The sequence below is a fragment of the Hylobates moloch genome, unplaced genomic scaffold (assembly GCF_009828535.3).
Source record: "Hylobates moloch isolate HMO894 unplaced genomic scaffold, HMol_V3 SCAFFOLD_5, whole genome shotgun sequence".
Classification (NCBI taxonomy): Eukaryota; Metazoa; Chordata; class Mammalia; order Primates; family Hylobatidae; genus Hylobates; species Hylobates moloch.
Window position 1 is genome coordinate 48,276,528 of NW_026652280.1, and position 18,882 is coordinate 48,295,409.

The window sequence follows — 18,882 nt, forward strand, 5'->3', positions numbered from 1 at the left end:
CAGTACCCGGAATGTGATGTTCCCCTTCCTGTGTCCATGAGTTCTCATTGTTCAATTCCCACCTATGAGTGAGAACATGCGGTGTTTGGTTTTTGGTCCTTGCGATAGTTTACTGAGAATGATATTTTCCAGTTTCATCCATGTCCCTACAAAGGACACGAACTCATCATTTTTTATGGCTGCATAGTATTCCATGGTGTATATGTGCCACATTTTCTTAATCCAGTCTATTGTTGTTGGACATTTGGGTTGGTTCCAACTCTTTGCTATTGTGAATAGTGCCGCAATAAACATACGTGTGCATGTGTCTTTATAGCAGCATGATTTATACTCCTTTGGGTATATACCCAGTAATGGGATGGCTTAAAACAACACAAATTTATTATCTTACTGTTCTGGAGGTCTGAAGTCCACAATGAATCTTGGGCAAGGTTCGTTCCTGCTAGAGGTTCTTAGGAATAGATGTATTTCCCTGCTATTTCCTGCTTGTAGAGGCTGCTTTCATTCTTTGGCTTATGTCCTCCTTCCAGCAATCACATCATCTCTGCTTCCTTTCTCATGTCTCCTTTATGTCAGCAAATGTACATGAATTCCCTAGCCTGCTAGAGAATACCAACTGAGCTCCCATCAGCAGTTTAAGGAGAGTTTTCTTTGCTCACCAACACCAATATCAAAAGCATTATTAGACTTTTAAATTTTAGCCAATTTGTAGGATGAGTATTATATCTCATTTGCATTTCTCTGATTATTGCTGTGTTGGGCATCTTTGCATATGTCTATTGGCCGTTTGCAATTTTTCCTTTATTAGTATTAATTGTTAATATTCATATTAAATTATTTAGTTAATGTTATTAATATTAAATATTAATATAAACATTTAATATTTGCATATTAAAGTGTTTTCCCCCTTTTTAAACTGCATTGCTCTGTTTGCTAAAAATAATTTTTAGTGCTCTAAGTTATGCATATCTATGTATTATTTGTTGGTTACATGCATTACAAATATTTTGAACTCATTCTGTGGTTCATCTTTTGAATTTTTTAATGAGTTCTTATCGTGACTAGAAACTCTTATTTTCAGTCCTCATTTATCAGTTCTTTCTTTTATAGTTAATGCTCTTATGTCTTGTTCAAGAAAGCTTTTTATGTACCTATAATATATTGCCTTACACGTTTACATCTCTAAATTACATGGAGATGATTTTTGTAAATGGTATAGGGTCAATTTCATCTTTGTTTTTGTATGGATACCTTAATGTCCTAGCACATTAATTGAAAACAGTGTGTTTTTTTGCACTGCTTAGCTATAATAAGTCAAAATCTGTGCATAAAATAAATAATATACAAATAATGATAATAAAATATTAAAAATTTAAATAAAAATAAGTGTTGATAAAAGTGTGTATCTTTTTAAACTGTATACTCTTTTTTCCTTTTACTTACTTGTCTATTCTTATGTCATTGCTAATTTCACTTTAATTGCATAGTTTTGTAGTAAATCTTAATATCTGATAGAGAAAGTTCTCCCACTTTGCTCCATTCAAGTGTTTTGGCTATTCTCGGCCAATTGTATTTCCTGTACATTTTAAAATCAGCTATCTATTTCACAGGTGAACTAGGATTTTGATTAGGATTGCAAAATACGTTTAAGTAAATTGGAAAGAATCAAATTTCAGTTTTGGCTCAAGTATTAGAATACATAAACAGAGAACATATCTCTTTTTTAAGGTTTATTTAATACAGTTTAATTATGTTTCACTGTCAAGGTCTTACAGAGGCATTTAAAATACATATTGTTTGATACTTGAGATTTCTTTGATGCTAGTATAAATGTTATATTTATTTAATTACGTTTTCTTGCAGATAGAAATACAATTGATTTCAGCCTTTTGATTTTTGTGTCCAGTAATTTTGTTAAATCCATATTTAAAATTGGAATGATATATCCAAAGATTCTTTTGGAGTTTTGACTACACGATCTTTTAATCTGACAATAATGATAGTTTTCTTTTTCTTCCAGTCCCTATAAGCTTTCCCTCCTACTCTTTGAACCATCAATGCCATGTTAAATGAAGCTGTGATCGTGAACATCATTGTTATTTCTTTATTTCAAAGAGAAAACTTTTAATATTCCACTATCAGGTATAATATTTGTTTCATTGATTTTATAGAAATTGTGCATAAGGTTAAGAAAATCTCCTGCTCATAATTTGCTAGGAATGTTTAATCATAAGAACATGCTGGATTTTAGCAAACATGTCATATATATTGGGAAGATTATATGTTTTCTTCTCAATCTATTACTGTGTATATTACATGGATTGATTTTCTAATGTTAACCTAATCTTGCATTGTTGGTAACAAATTCAAATTTGGTCACTAGTATTTTTGGTATATTCCTGGATTCAGTTTGTGACTATTTTGTTTAGGAGTTTTCCATCCATGTTCATTACAACCAAGATAATGGACATATCCATTATCCCTAAAAGTTTCCCCATGCAACTTTATAATCCTTCCCTCCACCCTACCCAGCTACCCTATTCCCAGGCAACACTAATATGTTTTCTATCACTAGAGATTAATTTACTTTTTATGGAATTATATGTTATGTTATATATTTATTATAGTTTATTTTTTATATATGGGGCTACACAGTGTGTTCATTTTTTGTTTGACATTTGTCACTCAGCACAATTATTTTGTGATTCATACTCAGAGTTTTGTGCATCAATAGTTCATTCTCTTAAATTGCCGAGTAGTATTTAACTGTGTAAGTATAGTACAATTGTTTAAACTTTGTTCATCTGTTGATGAACATTTGCATTGTTATCAGTTTGGGGCTATCTGAAATAGAGTTGCTATAAAAATTTGTGTACACATCTTTGTACAGATTTATAGACATTCATTTCTCTTGGGTAAATATCTGGGAGTAGAATGTCTGGGTCATGGTGTAGATGCATGTTTAACATTTTAAGAAACTGCCAAACTGCTTTCCAAACTTGAGGTATCATTTTGCTTTCCCACCAGCACTTGGTATGGCAGACTTTTTAATTTTAGCCGTTCTAATAAGCACATAGTGGTACCTCATTGTAATTTAAATTTGTATTTTCTTTTTAAAAAATAATTTCAACTTTAATTTTAGATTTAGAGGGTACATGTTGTTACATGGGTACATTGTGTGATGCTAAGGTTTGGGGTGTGATTGATTCCATCACCCAGGTTTGAGCATAGTACTCAACAGTTAGTTGTTTTTTTTTTTTGGAGACGGAGTCTTGCTCTATCGCCTAGGCTGGAGTGCAGTGGCTCCATCTTGGCTCACTGCAATCTCTGCCTCCCAGGTTCAAGGGATTTTCCTGCCTCTACCTCCCAAGTTGCTGGTACTACAAATGCCCGCCACCATGCCCACCTAATTTTTGTATTTTTGGTAGAGACGGGGTTTCACTATGTTAGCCAGGCCGGTCTTGAACTCCTGACCTTGTGATCTGCCTGCCTTGGCTCCTCAAAGTGCTGGGATTACAGGTGAGCCACCGTGCTGGGCCCAATAGTTTTTCAACCCTTGCCCTTTGCCTCCCTCCCTACTCTAGTAGTCTCAGTGTCTATTGTTGCTATCTTTATGTCTATTAGTACCAATGCTTAGCTCTCACTTGTAAATGAGAACATGCAGTATTTGGTTTTCTGTTCCTGAATTAATTCACTTTAGCATAATTGCCTCCAGCTGCATCCATATTGCTGCAAAGGACATAATTTCATTCTTTTTTAGGGCTGTGTAGTATTTCATGGTGTATATGTCCCTCATTTTGTTTATCCAGTCCACCATTAATGGGCACCTAGGTTGATTCTATGTTTTGCTATTGTGAGTAGTGCTGTGATGAACATACACATGCATGTATCTTTTTGGTAGACTGAGTTATTTTCTTTTGGATATATATCTAGTAACAGGATTGCTGTGTTGAATGGTAGGTTCTGTTTTAAATTCCTTGACAAATCTCTAAACTGTTTTTCACAGTGGCTGAACTAATTTACATTCCCACTAACCATGTATAATCTTTCCCTTCTCTCTGCAGCCTCGCCAGCATCTGTTTTTTTTTCCCTAAACTTTTTAATAATAGTCATTCCGACTGGTTTGGGGTGGTATCTCATTGTGATTTTAATTAGCATTTCTCTGATGATTAGTGATGTGGAGCATTTATTCATGTGTTTGTTGGCTGCTTGTATAGTCTTCTTTTAAGTAGTGTCCATTCATGTCTTTTGCCCACTTTTTAATGTGGTTATTTGTTTATTGCTTGTTCAACTGTTTAAGTTCCTTACAGATTCTGAGTATTAGACATCGTTGGATGCATAGTTGCAAATATTTTCTCCCATTCTGTAGGTCGTCTGTTTACTCTGTTGATAGTTGCTTTTGCTGTACAGAAGCGCTTTAGTTTAATTAGGCCTCACTTGTCAATTTTTGTTTTTGTTGCAATTGCTTTTGAAGACTTAGCCATAAATTTTTTGCCAAGGCCAATGTCCAGGATGGTATTTCCTAGGTTTTCTTCTAGTATTCTTACAGTTTGAGGTCTTACATTTAAGTCTTTAATTCATCTTGAGTTGATTTTTGTATATGATGAAATGTAGGGGTCCAGTTTCATTCATCTGCATATGGCTAGCCAGCTATCCCAGCATCATTTATTGAATAGAAAACCCTTTCCCCATCTGATTATTTTTTATCAATTTTGTCAAAGAGCAGATGGCTGTAGGTGTGTGGCTTTATTTCTGAGTTCTCTATTCTGCTCCATTGGTCTATCTATCTATTTCTGTACCAGTACCATGCTGTTTTGGTTGCTGTAGCCTTGCAGTATAGTTTAAAGTCAGGTAATATGATGCAGCAAGCTTACTCTATATAGGCATTAATAACATTCATGAGGGCTCCACCTTCATGAGCTAATCACCACTCAAAGGTCCCACCACCTAATACCATCACCTTGGGGATTAGGAACCCAACATATTAATTTTGAGAGGACATGAACATTCGGGCAATAGCAACTCTGAAAGAGATCTGAAGGAAAATTAACTAGTTCTAAATGTTACTAATTTGAATACAAATTTTACTGTATTTAGTATACATTCTTTGTGTTGTGTGTTTGTTTGGGGCAGAGGGGTTAATTGCCATTTTTAGGTTCTTTTTGAAGATGGGTTATTTTCTATTCTTATTTTATTTATTATTTATTGGTTTCATAGAGCTGAGTGGAGTAAGAGTGTCTTAACTCTGATATCATTTACTGTACATTCTCGATGTCTTCATTTTTATCATCTTTGTCAGTTTTTATTTTGCAGAAGTTGAAATGTACATATTTTTAGCTTATTTATTCTTAATTATGGCTTCTAGTTTGTCAATAGTTATATAATTATATCCCTATTTATAGTTTAGGTAAATGTACTATGTCACTCAGGCATATTGAGACACGTACAGATTTAGATCTGCTTCAAATTCCAAAACTTCTGTTAACTTGGTTTGTTCCTGTAAGCGAGTTAATTTAGCTCTCTAAAGTACAATTTCCTTATCTGTTTCCCTCCCTAGTGAATTTTGGGAGATTAAATTAGATAGTTTTATGTAAAGAAAATAGCATGTAATTTATCCTCTTTGAGTGTGTTTTGCCTTTCAGAATTTCTAGTTTATATCTTTAACTTGTTTATTAAAACCTATAGTATGAGGTATAGATCTGACTTGATTTTTTCTATATATTAATATCTAATTTTTAGTGATAGTTATTAAATAAGATTTTTCTTTTTTGCTTCATAACACATAATTTGTGATAATTGTCTACCTGTATTTGAAATTTTACGATATTAATTTTTAATTTTTATTTCGGTTTTAATGACTATTAAATATATTATTCACCTTAAAAATAGAATTCATTATCTTCACTTCACAAACCATAATGTTGTAAAAGGAAGGCTTTTAGGCTTTTGATAAAAGTGTTGGTTAAAGAAGACCAGCCAGAAGGCTTCCAGGATTTTTCTAAGGAGGACTGAGCTCCATTAGTAATGAAGCCTATTAATTAGATCACTTGTCTTGAGTTTCCCCACTGCAAGCCTTATATTCCAGTTTTCCAGTCGCATGTTTATTTTTGTCTTTATACTGAAATCAGATTAGTTTTCTTGGTGACAAATTCTCAATAGTCAAGTTTATACAAGATGATGTATAAGGCAAAATATTAATTTATTATTTATTTATTTATTTATTTTTTTGAGACAGAGTCTCACTCTGTCACCCAGGCTGGAGTGCAGTGGCGCGATCTCGGCTCACTGCAAGCTCCGCCTCCCGGGTTCACGCCATTCTCCTGCCTCAGCCTCTCCGAGTAGCTGGGACTACAGGCGCCTGCCACCATGCCCGGCTAATTTTTTGTATTTTTAGTAGAGACGGGGTTTCACCATGGTCTCGATCTCCTGACCTCGTGATCCGCCCACCTCGGCCTCCCAAAGTGCTGGGATTACAAGCATGAGCCACCACGCCCGGCCAAAATATTAATTTATTAATTTGCAGTGAGTAATAGCTCTTTTCATGTGCAATAACTTTGAAGTTCATATGCTCTGTGCAAAGGATGCCCTCTGCTTGCCCTAGCAATCAAGGTAGCAGTCCAAAAATTATTCACTGGTCATGAACAGAGAGCAAAGATGAGTAGATATTTTGACATACCCTTCACCTAAGCTGTAGGAATATTTGATAAAACATTCTTTCTCCATGAGATAGAAAAATCACATTTATTCTCCCAGAGAACAACACTTGTTCTCGAGTTCAGCAGGTTCAGAATCTTTCTGTATGTTTGATTTCATCTATCAGGTGATCTTTTATATGTTATTTTTATTTATCAATCTCACAGAGTTCTAGGAGTACATTTCTACCACTACTATGATTTTTTTATGTGAAGAAAGACATATTCTTGTTCCAATTTTAGAATCCCTTTTTTTGGACTCATTTTTCAAATATTTGAAAAATGGTAAAAAGCAAACTATTTTTTCTTTACCCTACAGCTCTAACTAAAAACTAGTTAAGTCTAAATTTTTACATAACTAATCTTTTCCTAAAATGCATGTAAGACAATTGGCCAAGACACATTTTACAATCTCACAAAATGTAGCCATATTGTCATTCAGTTTAAAGAGGTGCCATCACACCAATGAGCAATTTGGAAAAAGTAGTTCTGTTTGGAGTGGTGAGAATTTGATAAGCAATATGATGTGATTGAGGGTCTCAGTTCTTTTATAGACTGTCAATGCAAGGATGGGTTTCAGAACCATGTGAGTATAAATGGACTGTATTTATTCATGCACTCAGCAAGTTTCTGTTTGTTGCTGTGCTGACCTCTGTGCATCACACATTAATTCAACTTTTGTTAGTTAATTATTTGCATACCCAACTAATAGCAATATAATTTTTTTGTTGTGACTTTTTTTTTTTTTGAGACGGAGTTTCACCCTTATCGTCTAGGCCAGAGTTCAATGGCACGATCTCAGATCACTGCAACCTCTGCCTCCCGGGTTCAAGAGATTCTCTTGCCTCAGCCTCCCAACTAGCTGGACTACAGGCGCCTGCTACCACACCCGGCTAATTTTTGTGTTTTTGGTAGAGATGGGGTTTCACCACGTTAGTCAGGCTGGTCTTGAACCCCTAACCTCAAGTGATCTGCCTGCCTCAGCCTCCCAAAGTGCTGGGATTACAGGTGTGAGCCACTGCACCTGGTCTGTTATGCCTTTTAAAATAAGCTAGGTGCAAGAACATGTCTCAGAGACTGGGTAGATTGGTATGATGTTATCAGTAACAACTTATTAAAATGTTGGGGTTACGTTTACAAAAAAATGATAACTTTAATGAACTCACAGCCTTTCCTCTGGCAGTGAATAGATATCAAAACCAATTATTCAGGCCATTCCTAAGTTTGTAAAGGTAAAGCCAAGTCATATATTGCAGAAAAATGGTTATACGTGTAAGCAATCTATGGGGGGCAAGCATCTAATTAACATAAATGATATAAAACCATGAAGGCACAAGTTAGTGACACAGGGGACCTGAAGACTTTGCTATTTCACACCATTGGGTTTTGTTACCTAATCTATCAATATGGTAGCATCTGACCCATTCTTATTTACAGGGAAATGTTCAAGAAAGGCCTGTCATGTCAGCAAATTCTGAGGTTTCTAATGGCATCGATTACCAGAGTGCTGCAATATCCTAATAGCTGTAACAGACCTTGAGAAAGCTTTCTCCATATTTTTCCCCTATCATTTCAGTGCCCACGCACCCAAAGGGCCAGCTCCTGCATTTTTTCACTTCACTGATGCCAAAGCCACTTTGCCCACCTGTGCAGCAGATGCAGGGAATTAACTATCTCCAGAAGTGGCCCTTAGTTATTAGCTGATGACAGCTGGTATGTATAAATACACTATCTCACTTATTTCTCTTAACCACAGGGCATGTACTATGCTGGCTCCCAGTGTTTTCCCCAAGATGACCAAGCGTCAGTTGCCCATGGTTGTAATTGGCTTGTTAGGTACAATTTATCGGTAGCTTTCCCTTGCATGTTTCACCTCCGTTACCTACCAGTGGTTCCTCTACCTCCTTCCAAAATTGCTCTCTAATCCTGTCTCAGAGTTTGCTCCTTAAATTTGGGTGAGCCCAATATAAGGCAGTGGTCAAAACAAGCTGAGAATCACATGTCTATAATTTATTAAGCTGAAACTGGCATATACTTTGAGACAGACAGTAAATAAATTGAGTGGATCAAAACATTTTTCTTTGAAAAAATGTGACAAATTATATTCTGGGTCCAATCAGATGCAAACTTTGGTCAGAATTAGAGCCTGATATTCTGAGTAGTTTTTAGAAAGTTCTGGAGGCAGAAATTTTTCCTCCTAGGTTTTATATAAGGGCTGAAGAAAGAAGAGATATGACGAGAAACAGCCACAGACTGGGATATACTAAGTTGTTCAACTTTCTTTGTAAAACTAGGAAAAGCAAGTCTCTCAGGGTCAGCTGGAATTTGTTTTATTTGAACTCAATAACCAAGTAGATGACTAGAAACTGGCATCATTTCTAAGCTTTTTGATCAACCTAACATTCTCCATTTGTATTTATTATGTTTGAGTTTTTCAAGGCAATTCATAGTGAGATTTAAATTTAATCTGTTGCTCAGTGACCTTTTTTCCTAAATTTTTTTTTCTGTAATTGATCTGTCCAGGGCTTTTGTTTTTTTTGTCACTTGTTTTGCTACCTGCTATGGTTGGATCACTCACTCACTTGGATTATTGCAGTAGCTCTTTAACATAACTTCTTGATTTTTGTGACTTCCTTCCCAAAGTGTCAATGCTGTAGGTAGAATGTTCCTTTAAAAATACAAATCCAGGCTGGGCACAGTGACTCATGCCTATAATCTCACCACTTTGGGAGGGCAAAGTGGGAGGATTGCTTGATTCCAGGAGTTTGAAACTAGCCTGGACAACATTACAAAACTCTGTCTCTATCAAAAATACAAAAATTAGGAGGGCATGGTGGCTCATGCCTGTAGTCCCAGTTACTCTGGAGGCTGAGGTAGAAGGATCTCTTGAGCTCAGAATGTTGAGGCTGCAGTGAGTCATGATCATGCTACTGCACTCCAGCCTGGATGACAGATCAAGAGCCCATCTCAAAACAAACAAACAAATAAACAAACGACCCCAAACCTCAACAAAGCACTCCTCATCCCCAACTCTCCAGTAGCTCTCCATTACATTCAGAATAAGTCCGTTAGAATGGCCTGCAAGGCCAAGCTCAATCTCAACCCTTTCCTCTGGGATCCTGCCTCCTGCTGCTTTCCTTCTTTTAATCTCTCCACACACAGAGATCTTGCTCTTCCATAAATATCCCTCTGTCTGAAATGTCCTGTACCCAGATAGCCACATAGCTTGCTCCTTAATGTTCTTTAAATCTCTGTTCGAATATTACTTTCTAATAGAACCCTGCCTCATTTATCCTATATAAAAGTGCATCCCTCCTGCCCTGCAATCCCTCTCCTGAATTATCTCACTTTATTTTTCTCTTGATCATTTATTGTCATCTAACATACCATATATTTACTTGTTTAGTTCTTTATTGTCAGACTTCCCCCATCTCCATTCTATCTTGATCATAAACTCCACGAGGAGAAGGACTTTGTCTTTCACTGTCATGTCACCACTGCTTGGAATAACTATTTGGAATTCAATAAATATCCGTGGAGTAAATGAATGAATACGTGAAAACATTGACAAAGGAAAGAATATATGAGGAAATAATATTTAAATTGCTACCTGAAGGATGAAAGGATGCTGCCATATAAAAGTGAGGAGGAGAATGTTTCATGCAGAGTGAATGCCATTTGCAAAAGCCAAAACGTTTCCTTAGGGGTTGAGAGCCAAGATGGCCGAATAGGAACAGCTCCGGTCTACATCTCCCAGTGTGAGCCATGCAGAAGACGGGTGATTTCTGCATTTCCATCTGAGGTACTGGGTTCATCTCACTAGGAAGTGCCAAACAGTGGGTGCAGGACAGTCAGTGCAGCGCACCATGTGCGAGCCGAAGCAGGGTGAAGCATTGCCTCACTCGGAGGTAAAATTATAAGTTTAATTTTGAACATTTGAAAAGGGGTATTGATGAGGTCTCACAGAGTCAGTGTAAAATGTTAAGAGAAGAGGGCTTGGAGCCAAACTTTGGATTGGATAAATGAGAAACAAGGGAAATAGAATGAGCGAGACTGGCTGATGAAATACAAAGGATATCAGGAGATAATGATGTTACACAAGCCAAGACACAAGAGTGTTTCAAGGAGGAGAGAAGGGTTACTTTTTAAAGATTTTTCCCAGAGGTTAAGAAAGAGGGAGAAGAGAAAAGTGGGCCTTGTGCTTGCAATGCATAGATCTTAGACAAGCTTGGTAAGGACCATTATGATAATCTGATGGGAGGACTTTGAAGTCTGATGGGACATGGAAAAGAAAAGACAACATGTGTACATGAACCTCAAGAAGCTTGATGAAACAAGCAAACAAATGAGGCTTTAGCTACAAGGAGGGGTGCAGATGAAAATGTTCTAGGGAGAGGAAGGAAAGGGAAGGAAGAGAGGAGAGAGAGATGGTAGACAGAGGAGACAGGAAGAGAATGAGAAAGAGGAGATAAAAAGACAGAGTGGAGAGAGAAAAAAGACAGGAGAAAGAGAGAGGAAAGAGAGAGAGAAGATGAGAAGAGAGAGAGAAGGAGAGGAAACAGAAAGAGAGAGAGAAAGAGGAAAAAGAATAGGAAAGAGACTATTAGGGGAGGAGTAAAGTCCTTGATTTGAGCAGAACTGGAGGACTGTGTTTTCGTATGAGTAGGCCACAAATCCATGGAATAAACCCATGGGAGGGAGGAGAAGATGGGTGCAAGTAGAGGTGGATATGGAGGTTTCGCAGAGGAAGATGAATGCATTAGAAATAGATGACCTTTGATTTCTCAATGAACTATAGGATTAGATCATCAGCAAAGAATGAGAAAGGAAGAGGGGGTGTGGGAGGTTTGAGGACAGAGAAGATGCACAGTAGCAATCTAGTATGATGAGATGGGACATCTTTAAGAGAAGCAGATAGGATTTCAGGGAAGTATCTGATGTTATGCTGAGATTTGAGATTGAGTGCTTAATATTTAAAAAGTCAGCTCACTTGGATAATTTGTTTGGCTGTTTGTGTGCAGATAGAAATGGAGGGCAAAAGGTCTGACAGCAGGGCAAGTACGTTGAAGGCATTCACAAAGAGGTGACTCTAGTTGGACTCATGAAGCTAGATTAGACAGAGAGGTGAAGCTGACAGTGAGAAAGTGGTGAGAGTCAACACATTGAAGCTTTGATGAAGTGGAGGAATGACAACAATGTGAGCCCATGAGCTGGAAGGATGAGAGGGAAATGGTCAGAGGCTGTAGAGACAGAAACTGAGGCATTCCAGGTACCAATATTCTGGGTAATGACAAGGAAATGACAGCTGAGTGGAGGGGCAAATGGAGGTCTAGAAATGAGAATCTGGGCCTTGGGTGGTTTATCAATGTGGATGTTTAAGTTACTGTGAACACTCTCAGAAGTTAAGAAAGTCACAAAAGACTTTAGGCCAGGATATTGGAGCCTTCATTAAAAGTAGAGACATTATGAAGAAGAGAAGAGAGGGAAAGGATCATACAAGTCTGAAAGAGGCAAGATTTTGTGCAAGATGAAGTTGATAACAGTCTGGAAGTGGCACTGGAGAACAAAAGGAGATGCATCCCAGTAAAGATGAAAGGGTATGATTTAAAAGGCAAAAAAGAAGAAAAGTCATTTTAAAAGAAATAAAATGCTGGTGTAGGCAAAAATAAAAATGCAGAGTATGAAAGAAAGAAACGTAAAAGTATAAAGATGCTACAAGTATTAAATAAAAACTAAAAATGCAGCTTTTTATCATCTGTTCCTTTGTGGGGCTAAGCACCTGGTCAAGGCTGGGCTCTAGCATCTGTAATTAGTGATCCAGAGAGTAGGTTCCTCAGTACACATTAAAAAAAGATAGCTAGGAAATGGAGAATGAAAACATATTTTAACATTGTGAAAATAAAAGAATTATTATCTCCTCCAACACAGGATGATAATAACTAGATTTGATAACTTTGGTTTTATAGTCTAAAACCTCCCCCTTGCTTATAATTCAGAAAAGATAAGGGAGGCATATTAATCACTTTATTGCTGTATGCATAACTCTTTGGAAATTACAAATCAACTTAAAAAAACCAACAGATAACCAAGCAAGAAACTAGCACCCAAATAATCCAAAAACTTTTATATTGAAACTTGAATAAGAGAACCTTATTTTAAACACCACCAGAGATGAATATTAGAATTTTAAAATGCTTGTAAAACAGACAGCAAAAGAAAAATAAGTTAGACTAGGTACAGTTTGACGATAAAGCGTTTAGTAATTCAAATACAGCTAAACTGGGAAGAGAATGTAGACAAACAAGATTACACATTGTTTTAATATTATCTGATGGATAATAGGTTGATCTAGTCAAGATTTGTCCTGACATAAATTGAATAATCTGGAAGTGGAAGACAGATTTGATTTCAAGGAGAGTAGCACTCTACTGTGGACTGCCGTGTCCTAGTGCAATGTGAAATGGGTCTTAAAAATACCAGAAATTGTAAAAAAAAGAAAAAGTTGGAATTTATGAAATAGGCATGGGAAAATGTGGCAAATACTTTTAAAAGTTTGCTTTGGGTTTTAAATGTCTTTCCAAAATAGTCATGACCATTTATGCTAAACATGATAACGCCTTTCAACTCCAGCAAAAGTCAAAGGGTGGCATATATTTTGTACCATGACAATCAAACATTGGTATAAATACAGAAATAAATTGCCAGATAACTAAAAACATCTACTTACTAGAGTAAAAAATGTAATTTTTGAAGACATATAATTAAAATTTTGTCAGAACATTTTCTTGAATAAAAATTATGATGCTAAAAACTTTATACACAAATGTAGAACAGATGTCTAGATGAAGATATATAAATAACCCTAAATACGTACTTTTTCTTTTAATTTTTCAGTGCAAATGCAATTACATCAGGCAATGTACTTAGAAGTAAATAATATGTAGCAGGTATATCTTTAATTCAGTGTCAAAATTAGCTTGAGATGGTATTTTGGTTGATATTAAATGGTAAAGTATTTATAATACACTGATTTTTTCCCCTAAAGATTACCTCTTTAGACAGTCAGATAGATATTTTATAAACATTATGGTTTGTTTTCAAACCATACATACATAGTATTAAATTACTATCTCTTTCTTCTTCCTTTTGTTAAGAGCAAGTTGATCTGAAACTCAGCTTGAATCCCAATTATAGTATTCACTTATAAAATGATTTCCATATCTCTTCTTGGTCTATGACATGATGTATATGATCTAGAGTAAACATCTAAAAAGAAGAATGAAGTTCTGCCCAAAGCTTGTTCATTGAAAAATGACATGCCTTTAAATAACTACTAAAATCGTTGATGTCTTGAAAACGTAATTATAAAATTTAGGACTAAATGGAAAATCAATGTGCAATCCTGGAAGAAAAAATTAGTTGGAAAGTATCTTCCCAGAAAGATAGATGACTAATACTTCAATTTTTCTTGTTTTTCCCATCAATGTGCAATCCTGGAAGAAAAGTTTGATTAGAAAGTATCTTCCTAGAAAGATAGATGACTCATGGCCATGTTTTTTCTTGTTTTTCCCATCATTTAACAGTGTTTAGGAGTTCAAATGTAACTAAATTGGGGGGATCTTAACAACCAATGGATTTTAACAGCAACAGTTATTAAAGACAGTGATTTTGTTGTTTGCAAGACAACCTAAAAAATATGTCTGGAAGATATCAGATGTCTTAAGAAAAGCTTGTGATGATATTTCACATCAAAACAGCAAGTAAGTTTCCTGTGGTCAGCTACCATTCCCTTTAATAAATTACTTAATTAATTCATTAATACTTATTTCTATTCTGTAAAACTCCTGGACCCAGGCATACTCAAGTATGTTTTAATAAATACCTTTTGACTTTATTCCTGGAAAGATTACCCATCCTTAATGTAGCCCCCTAAGTGGCAGAAAAAGAAAAGACTCCCTTTGAATGACTTTATTTATACTTCTGCATTTAGCATACTACAGACTATCAAAATTTTACATATTCTACAGAGTTAAAAGAAGATGTATACTGTGGCTTTTAAAATATTAGCCTTATCTGTTGTTACAGAGCAAAATAGCTCTAGGTTAAATAATTCACTCCTATCCCCTTTTGACCAGTGGAGGAAGTCGAATATTCTTTGGCTTTGTAATTTCCTGGGAAATTTGAGTAATTGGGGTAAATTCTTTAAAAGTTGTACATAATTCACAACTTCAGGGCAAATTTTTTTTGCTAATTTTATTTTGTCATATAGAGTTTCATTTTAGTGAGCTTACAGTAACATTGTATTTAAGACAGAAAAAGATTTCTCTACCATGCAATAGTAAATTTACCTTTTTCTTAGAATGCTTTGATTCTTTTTAGAGATTTTTAATTGGGTAATACTATATAGCAAACACACAGAAATAGTATATCATAAATAGGACATTACTAAATTTTGAAGCTAGAAAAATATGTTATACTATATAATTTGGACACTACCTATAAATCAGAGCATATATAAGCCAAGATCTTATTGACAAATCAAATCAGGAATTTAAAATTTATGCTAGTGAGAAAAATTAGGGGGTGAGATAAACTAGCAGAATAGGTTTCTGGTATTATTTCATGCTTAACAACACCATATTGTCAATTCTGCTAAAAGTTCCTGGTTGATCCTTGCAAAATGGCAGCAGAGGTTTGCTAAAGCAACCACTACTTTACTTACCAAAAGCGAATAATTAGCATGGTATTACTTTACAAAAGAATTCTTTTCCAACTTTCCCCATTAAACATTTTACATGTTCTACAAACATTTTTTTAGATCCCCTTACAAAAAAAATTCCCCAAAGCTTAAGCGTACTACAAGCTTCCTCTTCTTTTTTTTTTGTCCACAGCTCGGCCTATGTAAATCATTTTAACTTCAGAGCTAGTAATAAAGAGCTGGATATGAATGAATATCACGCACTAAAAACAAAACCTGAAAACACAATTCAGTTCCCATCTGCTTACTTGGAAGGTCATTTGCCACTAGTGATGACAACCATGTCAGGCCTCACTTGCTTCAGTTCGAGAAGTAAACTTAGCGAAGTTTGCTTTCTTAAGTCAAAACCACAGTGGTAAAGGGAAAGACGAGGATGATATTCCTCAACCTCACCAGTAAGCAATATTCATCAAGACTACATCTATCACTAAACACAAACTAGAATCAGAAGAATCCTTGACTCCACAGGAGATTTAACTGAGTCCCCAAATTAAGGTTCAGGCTCAGGCATTGCTAGTTTACCCTGAAGAAACCTCATCCTATTGCCACTCTCTAATGGAATTTTCCTCCTAGGAAACACTTCCTAATTTGAAATTTATTTTCTCTAGTGCAATAATTAAGGTAGGAGCGCTTGATGGCTTGTGGACTTGACTACGTAATCAGACTTAAAAAAATGGTTAACCCTTGTATAAATCTGTGGTTGAATTTTTATTTATGTTATCTGTGAAACCGACAGGGCATCTGGCACACATTTTAGATTTTTCCCATAGACATGAACATATATTGCATATTTAGTTCTTTTTGAATTTTGCTCGAGCTATATGGAAAAGCAAAACAGAGCAAGGAGAATTATGCCAATTGCCGTCGTAAGGCCAGTTACGTGCTGGAGATACACTACAGGCCACTCAGGCACAAAGAAGACTCTGCCTCAAGTTTTAGTTCCTTAGTCCTTATATAAGAAAAAAGTTTATGAACGCTAAGGAGAGCTCTCCCCTAGCAGCGGTGTTTCCATTTATTTTTCTCATTGTGATTTCTCACCTTGCTCCTAGATGACCTGAACATGAAGTTGTGCGTTATAAATCACATTGTTAGTTTTTTAGTGGTGGGAATTGGATCTAAACCACAATGACTATGAAAAAGTGAGCTGGGGTCCTGACTACTTGCTATATTGCACGGTACTGTACTTTGTGATTCGACTTCGAGCTGCGCTAGGGGAGGCGGACCCAATGGTTTGGTTAAAGTGATGGTCAGAGGAACTCCTCATGTGGCCAATGGTGGCTGTCCCTCCCAAGCTGCTCAGGCCAATGCCACCACCACTTATGCCAGCTCCGCTCAGGGCCCCGCCCCCAGCACCCATGCTGGTGCCAACCAGGCCACTGCTGCCTATGCCACCGCTGATCCCAGTGGTGCCACTAATTCCAGTTACACCAGCACCAGAAACAACCCTCTCTGTCACAATCACATTGTGGGCATTGGCTAACTCGGGGTGCATACTCAAACTACCTATCATGCCAGAAGTTGGTTGGATTACTCTTTCTGTCACTACCACATTTGAGGACTCTCTAGGATGATGGATAGTCAGAGAGGTGGGTAGACTAGAGCTTGGTGTTATTACCCTTTCTGTCACTATAACATTCGACCCATCTCGCAAGTCAGGCATCTCTAACATTCCATGCAAATCAGTGCCAGAGATTGGGCCGACCACTCTCTCTGTCACCACCACGTTTGATGCTGGTCGGTTATCGTGAACATGCACAGAGGGCTTCAGAGTGTCAGAGGTGGTGTAAGACTCGGTCACAGTGACATTACCATAGCCCAGAGGATCGAGAATAGGCTTGGGATGCTGTATACCAGGTCCCGAGGGATAGGTGCTCTCAGAAATTACTGTGGTAGTGCCGAAATGTGGGGAGATTGGTGGGTGTCCACTAACAATGGGCTCTGTTTCCTGAGGAAGGCAAACTGGTTCAGTGCTTTGGGGTGGCCAAGAAGGATCAAGGTCTGGATATGATTCTTTTCCTAGGCTGATGTCTGCCAACTTCTTAAATTTAGGTCCCAGGGTATCCAAGAAGCTGTCATCCAGGTCTTCTCCAATGAAGCTACAACAACCCACAGAGCCAGCAGGGGAACCTACACCTTCGATGTCATATATGAGCAAACAGTCATTAGATGGGCGTCCTTCATCTTCATCTGCATAAGCATATGCTTTCTGAATTTATAGGAGAAAGAGAAAATGAAATTATGAATGCATATTTAACAATAATAGAACAGGCTTTATCATTAGTTTTTCTTCCAGAGCATTTCCAAAGAGGAAAGAAATAAAACAAGATTCTAACATCTACTAGAGATGCCTTAAAAATAATTTTATAATTATTTGAAATAATTTGGTTAGAAATTATTTTAAGTATAATTCCAATAATATGGTTTTAAAAATTTACTTAAATGGACTTATTTATAATTGTGTACTTTGGACATAAAACCATACACAAAATAATCACACAAATTATTTATAACAAAGTTAGAGGGAGGTATATAAAAATGCTGAACTTCAAGGACATAAAAATGTGTTGTTTTGTTTGTTGTCTGGAAAAGGTAGTTCACAGTTGAGTTGGGTTCACTCAGGATTTTGTTTCTTTCCTTCAGATGGAGTGAATATGGTGATTCTGTGAAGGTTTATTGCAACATGGCTTTTTCAGCACAGCAACAGGAAAATTTGACTCTGGGTCTGTTCTACAAAATTAAAGGTGATCGAAGACACTTTAAAAAAATATAATCTCTAAATTCAAAGTAAAAGCCCAAAGACTTATACACTTTCCTTTCATCTTTGTTGTTCATAATAGTGGATTGTAAACTTTCAGGTTAACAGAAATACCTTATAGGAAACCAACTCATTGTGCCATTCATATAAAAAAATGATTGAGCCTTTGCTATTTGCCAGACCCTCTGCGTTTGGAACTTAGCTGTGCATAATGAACAATACCAGATACAGTTGTTCTCTCACAGAGCTTACATTTTGGTTGAGTGAGACAGACAACACAGAAGCATATGGTCAGGAGGTGGCAGATGCAGGGTAAAGAAAAAGAAAGTGATGGGTGTTGTTCTTTTAGATAGGGTAATCAAGGAAGGGGTCTCTGATAAAGTGATATTTGATCAGAGATTGGAAAGAAGATATTTCTATGTTATTAAAATATAACATAAAATATTTTGTTATATATATGAATAAGTATTCCTATGGTTTTCAACAATCCTCATTACTATCTATTGCTATTTGAATGCTTTTACCAATATTTTATTTAAAAATATCAGCCACTTGGCCGGGCGCGGTGGCTCACGCTTGTAATCCCAGCACTTTGGGAGGCCGAGGCGGGTGGATCACGAGGTCAGGAGATCGAGACCAGGTGAAACCCCGTCTCTACTAAAAATACAAAAAAATTA

General features: G+C 36.5%; 1 protein-coding gene and 1 long non-coding RNA gene across 2 annotated transcripts in view; one reads left to right on the forward strand and one right to left on the reverse strand.

The window, feature by feature from the left end:
* The first annotated feature begins 10,459 nt into the window (after positions 1–10,459).
* LOC116468097 (uncharacterized) overlaps positions 10,460–18,882 on the forward strand; it is a 12,339-nt gene continuing 3,916 nt past the window's right edge. Inside the window, exons 1-2 of the long non-coding RNA XR_004247992.1 lie at positions 10,460–10,494; positions 18,091–18,191. This is a non-coding gene — a long non-coding RNA (uncharacterized LOC116468097). The remainder of the gene's footprint in view (positions 10,495–18,090; positions 18,192–18,882) is intronic.
* DSG1 (desmoglein 1) overlaps positions 12,703–18,882 on the reverse strand; it is a 35,189-nt gene continuing 29,009 nt past the window's right edge. Inside the window, exon 15 of the mRNA XM_032151720.2 lies at positions 12,703–17,656. Coding sequence (XP_032007611.1) covers positions 16,607–17,656 — 1,050 coding nt within the window. The 3' untranslated portion in view covers positions 12,703–16,606. The remainder of the gene's footprint in view (positions 17,657–18,882) is intronic.